Source organism: Alligator sinensis, unplaced genomic scaffold (assembly GCF_000455745.1).
Source record: "Alligator sinensis unplaced genomic scaffold, ASM45574v1 scaffold254_1, whole genome shotgun sequence".
In the NCBI taxonomy this organism is placed as follows: domain Eukaryota; kingdom Metazoa; phylum Chordata; order Crocodylia; family Alligatoridae; genus Alligator; species Alligator sinensis.
Genome location: NW_005841953.1, coordinates 2,180,091 through 2,194,961, shown reverse-complemented (window position 1 = coordinate 2,194,961; position 14,871 = coordinate 2,180,091). Strand labels below are relative to the sequence as shown.

The 14,871-nt window shown below is 44.6% G+C and overlaps 1 protein-coding gene across 1 annotated transcript in view; it reads left to right on the top strand.

Annotated features, from left to right (window-relative positions):
* The window catches only part of SUGCT (succinyl-CoA:glutarate-CoA transferase), a 542,264-nt gene that overhangs the window by 71,670 nt on the left and 455,723 nt on the right, over nucleotides 1-14,871 (top strand). Inside the window, exon 7 of the mRNA XM_025200042.1 lies at nucleotides 7,955-8,046. Coding sequence (XP_025055827.1) covers nucleotides 7,955-8,046 — 92 coding nt within the window. The remainder of the gene's footprint in view (nucleotides 1-7,954; nucleotides 8,047-14,871) is intronic.

Genomic DNA, 14,871 nt, shown 5'->3' with positions numbered 1-14,871 from the left:
AGGCTCCCGCTGGGTCCTGCTGCTGCTGGCTGCCTGTCATCTTTGACAGGCAATTAGGGGCAGATAAAAATTAATTTTCTAACATTTTTAGGGGCCCCACAGGCCGGATAGAATGGGCTGGCGGGCTGGATGCGGCCCATGGGCCATATTTTGCCTGTCCCTGCCTCAAAGTATCTTATAACTGAACTTCTCAAGCAGGAAGGTTTGAGGAAGTCCCAGTGACTGCTGGCTGCCTGTCATCTTTGACAGGCAATTAGGGGCAGATAAAAATTAATTTTCTAACATTTTTAGGGGCCCCACAGGCCGGATAGAATGGGCTGGCGGGCTGGATGCGGCCCATGGGCCATATTTTGCCTGTCCCTGCCTCAAAGTATCTTATAACTGAACTTCTCAAGCAGGAAGGTTTGAGGAAGTCCCAGTGAGTGTTCAGGATGCCCTCTGGAGAGATGGAGGGGGCATTTGTTTCAGTCTGTACTCTGAATGAGGCAGAGTGTGGTTTTGTTCTAGAGCACAGTGTATACGGAGTACTTCACCAGATGCTGTGAAAGGACGGCATAGAGCAGTGTATAAAGTGGAGCAAGTAATTTGAATGCAAAAGGTGGGAAAAGAAGTGGGGAGAGGGAAGAAGGATAGTTCTGGGAGAAGCAAAGAAACTATAGGAACAAAGAGGTCACAAAAATTAATCTAGGTGATGGGATAAGAATCTGTGATTCCTGTTTTGACCATTCTTAATGCAATCCATTCCGTGAATAATTTCTTGTACTGCTGTTTCCCATTCAAATTGTTTTTTAACATTTTGCTGCCTGAGACTAGCAAGCCCGAGGTCGGCAATGGAGTGTCCAGGAAGGTTAAAGTGTTCCGACACAGGCCTTCCTTTGCATCTTTCTGCAGCTGATGTTCATTCCTGCATGTAGAGATCTCCCTGCCTGTCTGATGTGGACAGTAGATAGGCCCCAAACTCAAGAAGTGCCGAGACCAAGTGTTTAAAAAAAAAAAAAAAAAAAAAAGAATCTGTTACTCAGGGAAAGGACAATCCACAATTTATTTATTCATTTATTAGATTCATATCCTCATCTGTCCAAAAGGCTCAGAGTGGCTAGTGTTCCATATACATTTTACCAGTAGAACTGTTTTCAGTTGCAGTGTATTTTTAATTACTGTATTTTCTTGCATACACACACACACCTGAGAATAGAATATGCACTTTGTTTTTAAAAGGCAGGATGAAGAGAAAAAAACATTGTAGTAAATAGCTGAGTAGCAGCAACTTTTTCTTATACTCCCTGTGATTTCCATGCCAATTTTACTTTCACTTTTGCCAGTCGAAACTGTTCTCGCATATCACGTGCACTGCAATTGCCAGGAGCTGGATTTTTGAGGAAAACGTGTTTGTTGTAGGAGAGAAATTAAAGCATGTTACTATGGTGAAACATAGATTCATAGAATCATAGAAAGTTAGGGTTGGAAGGGACCTCAGGAGGTCATCTAGTCCACCCCCCCGCTCAAAGCAGGACCAGCCCCAACTAGATCATCCCAGCCAAAGCTTTGTCCAGCCAGGTTTTGAAAACTCTCAAGGATGGAGATTCCACCACCTCTCTGGGTAACCTGTTCCAGTATTTTACTACCCTCCTAGTGAGAAAATTCTTCCTAATATCTAACCTAAACCTCCCTTGCTGCAACTTGAGACCATTGATCCTTGCTCTGTCATCTGCCACAAATGCATCCTCTTTTGAACCCTTTCAGGTAGTTGAAGGCTGTTATTAAGTCTCCTCTTCTCTAGACTAAATAAGTCTAGTTCCCCCAGTCCTTCTTTATAAGTCATGTCCCCCAGCCCCCTCACCATTTTCTGTCACCCTCTGTTGGACTCTCTCCAATTTGTCCACATCCTTTTTGTAGTGGGAGGGCCAAAACTGAACTCACTACTCCAGATGTGGCCTCACCAGTGCTGAATAGAGGGGAATATTTACTTCCCTTGACCTACTGGCAACAAACCTATCAATACAGCCCAATATGACTTTAGCCTGCTTGGCAACTAGGGCACACTGTGGGCTCATGTTCAGCTTATTGTCCACTGTAACCCCCAGGTCCTTTTCTGCAAAGCTGCTGCCCAGCCAGTCAGCCCTCAGCTTGTATTTGTACATGGGATTGTTCTGTCCTAAGTGCAGGACTTTGCACTTGTCCTTGTTGAACCTCATGAGATTTCTTTTGGCCTAATCCTCCAATTTGTCTAGGTCACTCTGAATCCTAGCGCTACCCTCCAGCATATCTACTCCTCCTCCCAGCTTGGTGTATCTGCACTCTTGCTCATTGTACACTCTGTGCCATCTTCCAGGTCATTGATGAAGACATTGAACAAAACTGGCCCCAGGACCGACCCCTGAGGCACTCTACTTGATACTGGCTGTCAACTAGACATTGAGCCATTGATTACTACTGTCTGAGCCCAATGTTCCAGACAGTTTTCTGTACACCTTACAGTCAATTCATCCAGCCCTTACTTCCTTAGCTTGCCTGTGAGAATGTTGTGGGAGACCGTATCATAAACCTTGTTAAAATCAAGGTACACCACATCCACTGGTCTCCCCAGTCCCAGAGAGCCAGTCACCTCATCATAGAAGGCAATCGGGTTGGTCAGGCATGACTTGCACTTGGTGAATCCATGCTGACTGTTCCTAATCACCCTTTTCTCCTCCAAGTGCTTAGAAATGGATTCCTTGATAATCTGCTTCATGATTTTTCCAGGAACTGAGATGAGGCCGACTGACCCATAGTTCCTTGGATCCTCCTTTTTCCCTTTCTTAAATATGGGCACTGTTTGCCCTTTTCCAATCATTCGGGACCTCTCCTGATCACCATGAATTTTCAAAGATGATGGCCAGTGGCTCTGCAGTCACATCAGCCAACTCTTTCAGCACCCTCAGGGGCATCCGATCTGGCCATGCATATCCAGCTTTTCTAAGTAGTTTCTAACCTGTTCTTTCACCACTAAGGGCTGCTTACCTCCTTTCCAAACAACTACAGATGCAGTTATTTTACAATATTTTAACTATATTATAGTTATATTTTTGTCTAGAATAAGCTAGGAAAGTATAATTACTTTTGGGGGTAGACAGAGCTTTAGATATTCTCCAGTGTTACTCATTGCTATACTTGGAACCATCACATACCTCTGTCTAGTTCGATATTTTCCTGAACTCAGGATATACTTATTATGCACATATGTTATGTATATTATTTCTAAAGTTTTTTTTAATCATCTGTGTATCCAAGTAAATATACTAGGTAGTGTATAAATACAACTTCCCTTTCACCAAAATGTGATGCTTCCAGAATGATGAGGATTCTGTTGCATAGAAAAGGTGACTCTCAACTGAATTGGGTAGAAGTTCCCTGGAAATATTACAAGTTGGGATTTTTTTTTTAAAGAAACTACAGGGATTTCATTTAGCTGTTAGGCATTTAACCATCTTGGGCTCTTTTGGAAGTCCCCACCTTGTAAGACTGAGATGACACAGTTCTGTACCAGTATAACTACTTAGCCTAGTCTTGTTGTTTTTTCCCCTTAATAGTTCAGTCCCTGGCATAGACCCCCCTGTAGAAAAGTCAAACCTGATTAAGGTAACCACCTGTACTTAAGAAAACACATGTAAGGATAAAAAAACAAACAAACTTGGGTAGACTTCACCACTTGATGCACAGAAGGTGGGAGGGCACCATCTTTAAACATGACAACAATTGCTTTTTGGTGACTGGCATCTCCTAAGTAGTCTTGGTATCTAACCCAGTGTTTTTGGGGTCAAACAATCTAATAAAGATGTTTCCAGTGTCATAGTGGCAAAAGAAAGTAGGGTTCACAATTCTCTCAAGGCAAATTATCTTAACATTATATTATTTTATTTATGACATTTATTTCTTAAAAAGCAGTTGAAATCTAAATGCTGTATATAAAACTGGAATATCAATGTGGAATTAATAAGAAGTGCTATAACATACAGCATGATATTAAACAAATTAATGCGATTATTGAAATAATTTTTCTTTTAATGTTTTGGGGTGATCCAACACATCATCCATTAGACTACTTGGTTTTCCTTAGGCAGACAGGGTTCCTTGGGTGAATTTGAGATCTTTTATTAGACCAACCCAAATGGCTGGAGAATAGTTATTAAGCAAGCTTTCGGGTTCAAAAACCTTTGGTTTTCCTTATACAGTTTTCACCATATTTGCAGTATTCAGTACAAGAAATGTAATTTTTTGGCACTTGCATCTTGTAACTGTGCAGCATGCATAACTGCATGTCAGAAATAATTCATCATCAGGAACAGAATGGAGACATTTGTCTGGAAAAAGAGCTCCACTTGGGTCTTTGTACCACTGAAAATCTTTCAGATTTAACACACTTCTGTAGCTGCTGTCATCTAAGCTAAAACATTCATGTGCCACAAAGAAGCATCTTCCCAGGGAAGTGGTCCTCGCCCCTACCTTGGGCAAATTCAAGAGGAGGTTGGATGATCACCTGTCTGGGGTCTTGTGAACCCAGCATTCATTCCTGCCTATGGCAGGGGGTCAGGCTAGATGATCTGTTCAGGTCCCTCCTGACCCTAGCTACTATGAAACTATCTCCTGAGATGTCCATTTCAAATAGAGAAAGAAGTGCGGGGGAAGCTGTGAAATTGGTTTGCTTTTGTACAGTGCAAAATGAAGCTCATCAAATCTTTTGCAATGAAATGATGGGTGTAGGACCTTAACAAGGTATTCTTTGGCTCTGTTAGCACATTTTCTGAGAACGTAGTTATCTTCAGCAAAACCTAAAAGGAATTTCTCTGGTGATGTGTTTAGTTCTGATAGTTTTGTTCCCACTTTGCTGGTGTCATCACATCCTGTGAGAATGTGAGCCTTAATAAGAACACCACCTAGCGTTGGTCCTAGTTTCTGTACAGGCGTGTGAAGAGGAACTAATCTTACTTTATCACCCAAGCATTAATCCAAAGTTCCAAAAGTCCTTTTTCAAGCAGTTGGAACAGATGTTGAAGAAGGACATCATCTGTATCAGTAGACAGCATTATGACATGTGTGAAACTGGATGAAACTGCATCAAATAAATAGATGAGCAGCCAAATATCTGCTTCTTCTAGGGCAGCAGACAGATGATTGCATACCTGAATTCCATCATCTGTGATCATTACGGCCTCACTTCTGTCACTTTCTCCTGTCATAGGTCTACTTAATGCTATTCTAATGCTAAGAGAGATGCTACTCTCTTCCTTTTTCATAAAAGTATTGTTTGGCTGATGGTTGTAATAACTCTTTCTTTGCTGAAGAAGGCCAAAACTTCTCCACCTGAACAAGTAAAGGAGTGTCAGGGTCCAGTTTTACAAACTCTGTCGGTGTAATAGTCTTTCTCCTCTCTCATTTACCTTTTTTCAATGACTTCTCCACATAACGGCCAAACACGATATGTACCCTCTAAACCAGTTGGGATTGAATAGCTTTCCTCCATATGGTATCAAAAAGTTCTTGAACAGTTTTCATTTTTGTTTTTGTTTCAGACTTGGCGTACTTGAGTCAAGTCTACAATTACTGCAGGGTTTTCTGTTGTTGGTCTGATGGAAATTGTAGTCAGATGGCTGCAGTTTCTTCTCGAGCTCCCCTAAAAGAACTGACTTGGTTTAGTAAGAAAGCCACAATAATCAAATAACATGTTAGATGGCAGTAGATTCTACTTCCGTATGTGCTTAATAGACTCTCCTTTGGTCATTTTGCTATTCAGTTGCAGAGTAGGATTTATTTATCGATGCTGCATTTTTCTACCTGTTTATCTCCATTGGAAACATCAGCTGCTCTGGCTCCGTGTCCAACCTGGGCCTGGGTGTGGAGCCAGAGCCAGAGCCACAGCTGCTGCATGTCCTCACCCCCACCTCTGCATGCCCTGCCACTCTTCCCCCCCAGTCCCCAGGCTCTTTCCTCTTCATGCCACCCCTCCCTTTCTCTCCCCTTCTGCTTCACTCCTCCTTGTCTTTGTTCCCACACTGTCAGGCTCTGTCCTTGCTGCAGCCCAGGGAACGGAGCATGGCTCCAGCCTGGGCCCGTAGCAGTGGCACGGAGCTGGCACTGCTGTTTTAGCTTGGCCCCATAGCAGCAGTGCTGGTTCCCTGCTGCTGTGGGCTGGGCTGGAACAGCAGTGCTTGCTCTGTGCCACTGCTACAAGGCCAGGCTAGAGCGATGCTCCATGCTCTGGCCTGCAGCATGGACAGAGGCTAGTGGTGTGGGAGAAAAGTTAAGGTGGGGGGGAGAGGCTGGTTGAAGGGCAGGAATGGGGGGAGAGACTTCAGGAGGGGGTAGGGACCTGAGGCTGTGGGTGGTGGCATGGACAGAGGAGGAAGGGGAGCAAGGGAAGGGGGAAACAGGACTACCTGAGGCTGCGAAGGGAGAGGGGCAGGCACAGTAGTGCGTAAGTGGAGGGGATGGGTGCCAAAGTCAGCAAGGGGGCAAGCTGCCTGCCTCTCTCACTACCTGCCCCACCACCCGCTGCCCACTGCCTGCCCCTCCTACTGCCTCCCCCATTGTCTGTGCCCCACAACCATTACTGCCCCCTCATTACCTCTTCCCCCACCACCTGCAGTAGTTGGGGTGGGGGGACATGCACTAATTTCAGATGATCCTCCAATAATTAGAGTCCATAATAAATTTATAAATTTTCTGTGTGGAGTCTAATTCTTGGGGGGTAGTTTTACAGTCAACATCATCTTGTATTCAGGTAAATATGGTATTAAGGCTACAACATTGCTATTATACTACCCATACTTAAGTAATTATTAAGTTAAAGTTTATTCATTAAAATTAAGTAACAATTTTAATGTGAATTGCATGGCTGATCAAAAATCTATTAAAAATAGAAAAGGATTTTCTTTTTTATCAACATTTCAAAGTTATTGACCAACTCCAGTCTCTGTCAAAATTAATTTTATGTATTTTACTCAGGTCCTGGTTTTGCCACCATTAGTGATGGACTGAGTTAGCTTAGGGGAAAAAACCCTAAATAGCATGAGACTGGCATTCCTATTGAACTTAATGGGTTCATGATATTGCCCTGCAAATGATTTATTGGCCTCAGGATTCATGGAGTAACAGTGCCTCAGAGAGCACATTATTAGGCACTAGGATAGAAATTGTTCTTTAGCCCAAGGCAAGAGTTGGCAACATATGACTCTCAGGCTGGATCTGGCCTGTTGAGCCACTGAGTCCAAGAGCTTTGCATATGCCTGTGCCTGCTCCTGAACTGGGGCTAAGCAGTGAGGACCCGCACTGGGGCCGGGCAACTTTCAGCTGTGTTTGTGCCACTGTTGCTTCTCCCCACGTCCCCCAAATGTCCCCCTGGCTGTGGCATGGGCATAGCTTCCAGTCAGCAGTGAATTATACCAGGACTTGGTGGCTAGAAGCTGTATCCATGCTGCTGTAGCTTCTCCTTCTCCCCTTCCCTATCCTGCCCCTTGCCTCCCAGTTACAGTGCAGATAGGTAGCAGCATGGACACAGCTTCCAGCTGCCCAGCCTCAGTGCAGCTCTTTGCTGTCTGGAAGCTGCACTCATGCCTCAGTGAATGAACAGGGGGCTAGGAGAAGCATGGGTGCAGCTCCCATCAGCCTGGTCTCATCATGAGTGCAAGGAAAGACCCACCCCCTCTGCTGACTCTCCCTGGAATCTACCTGGCCCACATTGGACCAGAGCTGGGTTGTTCCAGCCCGTGTCTTGAAAAGGTTGCTGGCTCCTGGTCTAAGGCAAGATGTGTAACTATAGTATTAAACTGATATTTTGCCTGAATAATTGAGACAATGCATGTATAGAAACTGATGAGAATGTATTGAACTCAGCTCTTTTTAAAAGAGCTGGAGTAGTAATCTATATCTCAATTATGTGTCATGCATAGCTTGTTATATAGTTGTTCTTGTGTTTTAGGTTATGGTCAGACTGGTCCAGTGTTTCAGAGAGGAGGTTATGATTCTGTTGCAGCTGCTGTTTCTGGTCTCATGCATATCACTGGGCCTGAGGTACTTAACTTTATTGCAAATTTAATAAAATCATTTTCTGATGCACTAAAACTTTGTGCTATATACAATAAGGTGGCTTATAGAAATAAATAGAATTAAAGAGGTTGGTAGCTGAGAAAATAAAATGTGAGCTTTGATTTATTATGAACGAGCAATCCAGAAGTCATGAAGCAATGGCCGGCCTATCATAATAGAACAGTATTGGCCAAAGCCCTAGTGTGCAGGATTTCTATGCTGTATGGTAATAAATTCTAGAAATTGGCATGTTGTTTTTTTGCTGATTCCTGATGGGTCTTTATTATAAAGATAAGTTCATACAGTGGAAAGCATTCAACTGTCATGGGCTGAATCTTAAAATCAATAGAATGAAGATGGTTTCCCAATACTTTAGATAGATTATCAAGGTGCATGTCACTGGTTTTTAAATGTACAATGAGTATGCAATATGGGCAAGGTCAAAATAACCTGCATGAATTTAAGTAGTTGTTTAAGTCTGGTTAATAAGGGATGACATGAGGAGAGTAGTTTGATGGAAAAGCTGAAGTTTTTAGGAACTATTAACACAACAGAACTAGGGGAGCCAGTCAGGCAACTCCTTATACAAAGGAGTGTTTAGTTTTGTTCTTGGTTGTGCTCTGGACTTCCTTTGACTGTGAACAAATTACTTTCTTTTCTTCATCCTTTGATTTACTTATTTAAATTGCAGGCCCTCTGGGGCAAGGACTGCCTCTTATTATGCATGTACATAGTTCAAAGTTGGGGCCTTCCCCCTATACAGCGAAGTGAGATGCTTCGCACTGTCTCCTGGATTCTAAATCTTCTGACCTGAGCTAGACTCAACTCCCTGATCAGTGAGCGTAACAGATGCCTCTTCTGTGCTCACTGTGTAAATCTGAAAATTGAGGGCTTCAGTTGGAGGGATTCAGGCCTAAACCTACAACTATTAGAGCAATCAGTGCACATCATTTCCGACTCAGAAAACGCCTCCAGGTAATCCAGGGTTTGTCTTATGTTCAAGCAGCAGATCTCAGGGGCTAGTAGCAAAGGAAGCGTGGGAAGCAGTATGACAGTCTATATTTGAAGTCAATACAACACAGTTTTGAGTAGATGGATAGGCCCCATCCCCATATAATTTGTCTTTGTTCCTGGTTTATTATACATGATATTTTTTCAAGCCTAATCAAGTAACACAGGATGTATGACTAGAGAGACTTTAATCACTATTGGCCTACTGATCAAACCAGTTGACAGAGGGGAAGTAAGCAGAGGGTATATGTCTGAAGTGTGATAGACCAGTTACATCTTTTATACCTATGTAATACATTTAAAAACTATAGAAGCCAATCAGGTTCTAATGATTGAATCAGAAAACCAATCAGCAGTTACCAGACCCATGCAGGTGTACCCTATTGGTATATGTGCCAGTTTGTTGCCCCCTTATTGTTGAACCTTTCCTCAAACAGCCTTGTCTCCCTAGAAGCTGTGTCACTTAATTTATCATCTTCCAGGTGTTATCTCTAAGGGTTTTGCAACTCCTTGCAGCCCAGGTGAGCCTGGTACTGTCTTCCAGGAAGGGGGCTGGAAGGGGGAACTTAGAAGCAGAAATCTTGCTAAACTGAAAGAGGTGGGGTGAAGGGGGAGGGAGGTCTGATAGAAGCCAAGGCTTTGTTGAATCATGGTTTTTCCAAAGCCTTAGGAAGACCGTGAGAGATCCCTGGTCTAATCGGTGATTAAAGTCTCTCTAGTTGTACATTCTAGGTTATTTCTTTAATCCTAATAAAGGGCGTCTAGTCTTATCCAGCATGTGCTAATTATATTGATATGATCATTCCAGTGCCAAAGCTGTTGGCACCTGCTGGTGTTCCTCCATAACTGGAAAACAATTTGGCAGCAGACTTGGGATTTGTACTAACAGACTTGGGATTGAACTTGGAACCAGCCCCTCTGCGCATTGACAACTTCTCTACTGGAGTTGACACCTTTAACCGAACATAAAGGGCAATGCCATGTGAAAGGGCCGAACAGAGCTCAGATATGACTCCAGCTACAGAGAGAGAGTACTCCAGTACATCGCTCTTCGAAGTTCTTCCAGTTAGTACCAGTGAAGACAACAGTGACAACTATTGTATCAAGTTTAGGACTCTGGGAATATCATCAATATTGGTGAAACACCATATAATAGAATTAGAGTTTAGAAATCATGCCAGTAGCACTGTCATTCAGGGAGTACTGACTACATCTTCTCCTTGGTGTTGAATAGAGTTACATTTCTATGACCTTCTGAGAGTCACTGGAGATTCATCAGGTCAGGGTAGTACTGGGAAGACAGGAGCAGCACTGGGTTGACCGACCTCAACTACCCAGTACCATACCATATTGACTGTCCTGGGTATCATAATGTTAGGTCTGCTGTAGTAGTTCCTTTTGTAGGTTGAGGAAGTCGGAGAGATTGGATTCCCTAGTAGCATTGGTATCCCAGCTGTTGACCCAAGAACTGGGAGCATGGAAGAACAGCAGTGTTGTACTCTCCACTGAAAAATTTCTTATAGTTGCTTGACAGAGAGGTCATACCAGTCCCTGTTCTGATGGCAATGATGCTAGTGCATTTCAGGATCTTCTGGGGCTTTTCTGGAGGTGCTGGATATTGAAACAATGCTCATATAAGAGAAATTGCACAAACTCTTTCAAATCTTAATTACATTTCCCCCAGTTAGAATTGCTGTTTCTCTAAATGAGGACTTAATGGAGCAAGCCTACGGTCTCCGGCAAACTCCAGCTACTATCCAAGATGCAACTAAGTGGGTAGAGAAGCACTCTATTTGCTCCTTTAGAAAAGTTTGAGTACTACTGCTTCCATCTAAGTGCAGGATCCGTGATTGTTACACAAGTATAGGAAATACCAAATCTATGAAAGATATGCCATTATGACAAGGATCTACATCTGGCTGCTAGCAGTTTGCTCACTTGCCTCACTGCAATTCCATATGACAAGTTACCACATATTTGTTCACAAAATAATCTCCTGGCATGAGAAAAGGTGACTCCTTTCCTGCTGGATATATTGCAGATCTCTAGGGAAGAATTAAGACATTCTGGCTATATGGTTGCCAAAGCAGCCCTGTAGGCAACTGTGAACACCACCTATGCTGCTATATTTTCCCTGCGAATCCTTCACCTCTAATGCTAGTGTGCATAAAGCACAGGTATCTACAAGAGGATCCATGCTGACTGTCTTTTTTGCATTCTGACCCAAGTGCTTGTGGAATGAAAGCTTTGCTTCCTTTACAATGCCAAACATTTCACACACTACCTCAAGAGCTGGAAACTTGTGCAATATTTTCTGTGGAACTACTAACTGTTACAAAGGGGCAAATGTCATTAATACCAGTTGAGTTACAGGAAATGCATTGAAAAGTTAAAAAAAAAAACAAAAAACGAACTCTAGTAAAAAAAAATTTTCAATGATATATGAATGACAGAATGTACAAATATTACAGTGAAGTGGGCATAAGCTGTATTATGGAAGTAACATTCCTCAGCGGCCATTATAAAGATGGATTTTATTAAAAGGTTAAGATCTGCACTTGAAATAGATGTTCACATCACTTTACTCCTACTTCAGACAGTGTAATCATTAGACTGATTTAACCATTGTTGCTAACAGTTCTGTCTGTTCACTAAGGGCTTTTAACAATTTATTTAGACTTAGTCATTCTTTTACTTGATTAATGTAAATGCTAAATCTTACCTCTTACTTTTCTTCAGCTGAAGTTTATAGTTCATATTTCATTAAAAAAATGCAATGCCCCTCTTCCCTGCTCCCTAAACACATTCATGCCCTCATGAAAAAGGCAGCACGAAATCTAAAAGGTGCAGACACATGTGACAATCGAACCATTCCAAAATGTCACTGACTAGGAACCGAGTAACAATTGTGTGAAGTATTGTGGCGCTCACAGCAGGGGGCCCAAGTAAGCACCCACACGTTTAGTAAACTTCAGTAGCCTTCAAGGCTAGAGACAGACATTCAAAAAGCCCGAGCCTGAATTGATTCCCTCTTTGCAGGTTAGTCTAAGAGAAACCAGACACACCAGATTAATAACTGGACAGACATCCTCTGTTAAATCAGGACATGCAGCCACATGTCTTCAGTGGCTCAAGCCAGAAGCCGGGGGGCACTAGAGCGTGCCTGCCAGCCACTGCCAAAGGGGAGGGAAGAGAGACGTCCTCCAAGGCTCTCACCCCTTCCTGCTGGAGCAGAGGAGGCATTGCCAAGCATCAGCCCAGGCTAGCAGACAGGGGGATGGGGAAGAAGTCCTTTCTCTGAAACAAGCATATATTGAACACAGCAATTTGCAAAGCATACAACAGGGAACTACCAAAAATCTTTGCCTAAGCTAAGATACAGGCCAGTAACACACAGCATACACAGCCTAGTCTAATTTGAAATGTAAACCAGGAAGACAAGAATTAGTTTTACTAATCCTGAGGGCAGAGTGTCTCCTTACAGTCAGGCAGTCAGAAAGGCTTTATAATGTAAGTGTAGCTCTCTTCATTCTTTGGTGAAGCTGTTGTCTCTTAACTTTTAATCAGTATATGTGATGATTGTCAGGTCTTTGCCAACACTTGCCACTTTCACACTAGCTTGCCTGTCTCCCCCCTCTGGGACATGGGGCAGAGGCTGTAGCCAAAGCTGAAGCCCCAGGTGTTCCAGGGGAGAGAGGGGACAGTGAACAATTAATTCTGTCCCTGCCTGTTTGCAGGCAAACCATGGAGGTGTGGCTGGGGCTGGCAAACAGCAGCTGTGGTTCACATAGTTTCCCAGTGGATTTGGGGGAGGAGGGGAGAGGGGGCAGAGGGAGAAATTTGCCTGGGGGGGGCCATGGCAGGCCAGCATTTGGCCACACCCTGCCCTTGCTTCCACTAGAGAGCAGAGGGGAGGGTCCAGCCCTGCTTTGGGGCTCTCTGCTCCAGCCCAAGAGCATGCCGGGATGCTGGGGGAGTCTGGTTTATCTTAAACCAGCAATGTGTCCAGGGCAGACATTGCATAAACCGGTTTGAGCCAAATCATTTAAGTCTGATCCTACATTCAACCAGGTTTATCTCAAACCGGTTTCAATCATTTTCAAACTGGTTTATGTGCACTGAACATCTGTTCTGTTACAGGTTTAAACCAGTTTCTGATCACTTAAACCGGTTTATGTGTAATGCCTGTCCCTAGCCCAGATGATCAAAGTCCATAGCGTGCTTGCCTGTTGTGTGTGTTGAATGAGGAAGCAGGAAGGAAAATGCTTAGACCCACGTTCTTTGATTCCAAGGGGCTGCAGGGGCACGTTGAAGGGCTGTGTTTGAGTGAGGAACACACTGGTTGTTAGAAGAATAGGTTTTATTGAAAGCAGCGAAAAATCACTTAAAAAAAAAAAAAAAAAAAAGTGCCATTGCAGCAGTGGAGGCAGAGTGGGTGAGGAGCAGTGCAGAGTGGGATTCTTGGAGGACTGATTAAGTCCATGTCACAGAACAGTTGGTGTCTACATATAACATTGAACCAGTTCACAGTGAACCAGTTCAAAATAATACTTGATTTTCCAGATGTAGTTCTGAAACTCTCCAAACAGATGAAAACTAGTTTAACAGGATTGTATGTCTGTCTGCTTTAGGTTTAAACCCCATTGACACCATTGTAAATGTTGTGTGTGTCTTAGGGTGTTGTTACATGTTAACTTCAAAACGTGCTAAGGGCCCTTAAACCAGGAGTGCTCACACATGAGGGAAGAGAAACACGTGCTAAGGGCCCTCAAAGTGACTTAGAGAGAATCCTCTTCCATTGAGGATTATCTCTGGTTTTGGGCAGTTTGTTGCAGTCACATGTGACTGCTCCACAGGCCCAAAACAAGTTGTGAGCAGTCCTCCAGTATCCCAGGAGGCACTACTCCCAGCCACTCTGTTCCCCCATAGTGACAGCAGGGGAACACCTAAAGGTCAGAAACTCACTTCCACTCCCATTCTGGGCTCTTCTCAGCCTCCAGGGCTCCCCCACTCTCACTGCTCCCAGGGTTTCTTTCCTGTCCCTTTGGACTCCCTCTTTTCCCAGCCCCCTCGCCCCCCTGTGCACTCAAATGCAGGGCAGCAGTGGCAGTGCAGAGGGCTGCAGGGCAGCCTGGGCATGGGCTCCAGGTGGCTGCAGCAGGGTGGGAAGGGGCATGCACAGACTCAGACACGCAACTGCATCCTGCACGCAGCCATGATCACAGCCCAGCAGGGTGCAGAACACTGCCCACCACATCAGGCAAGTGTGTGAAGAGGAAGGGACATGAGGAGAGGGGCAGATTGAGGCCTGCACAGTGATGGAGGGAGTAGGGAAGGGGTTGGGGTGAATGAGTTGTGGGATGGTTGGAGCCTGGGCGACTCATCCAGGGGTGCGGGCGAGAGGGTGTGGGGAACAGCTTGGTAGGTTCAAACGGGATTGTAAGGGCAGGCGCTGGGAGCACAGTGGGCCCAATCTGGGGGTGCAGTAGAGGGGTGGGCAGGTGGCACAGCATGCCCAATCTGGGTGAGGGGGGCTCGGGTCTGAGGGAGCAGACAGGGGATGGGGGTTGGGTGGGGCAGGAATCTGGGGGTGCTAGAGGAGTGGGCCGGGCTGGTGGGGGGGGCCGGGGGGGGGCCCCCCCTGTTTCCCCCCCCCCTCCCAGCCTGTATCTGCCAATCCATGAATTGGGTGCTGCCTGCACTGCCCCCCTCTCCCACTCCCCCCAGCAGTTCCCAGCTCACCTGCAGCTCCTGGCACTGTCCTGGTGGAGCAAGCAGAGAAGAGGAACCCGCTACCCA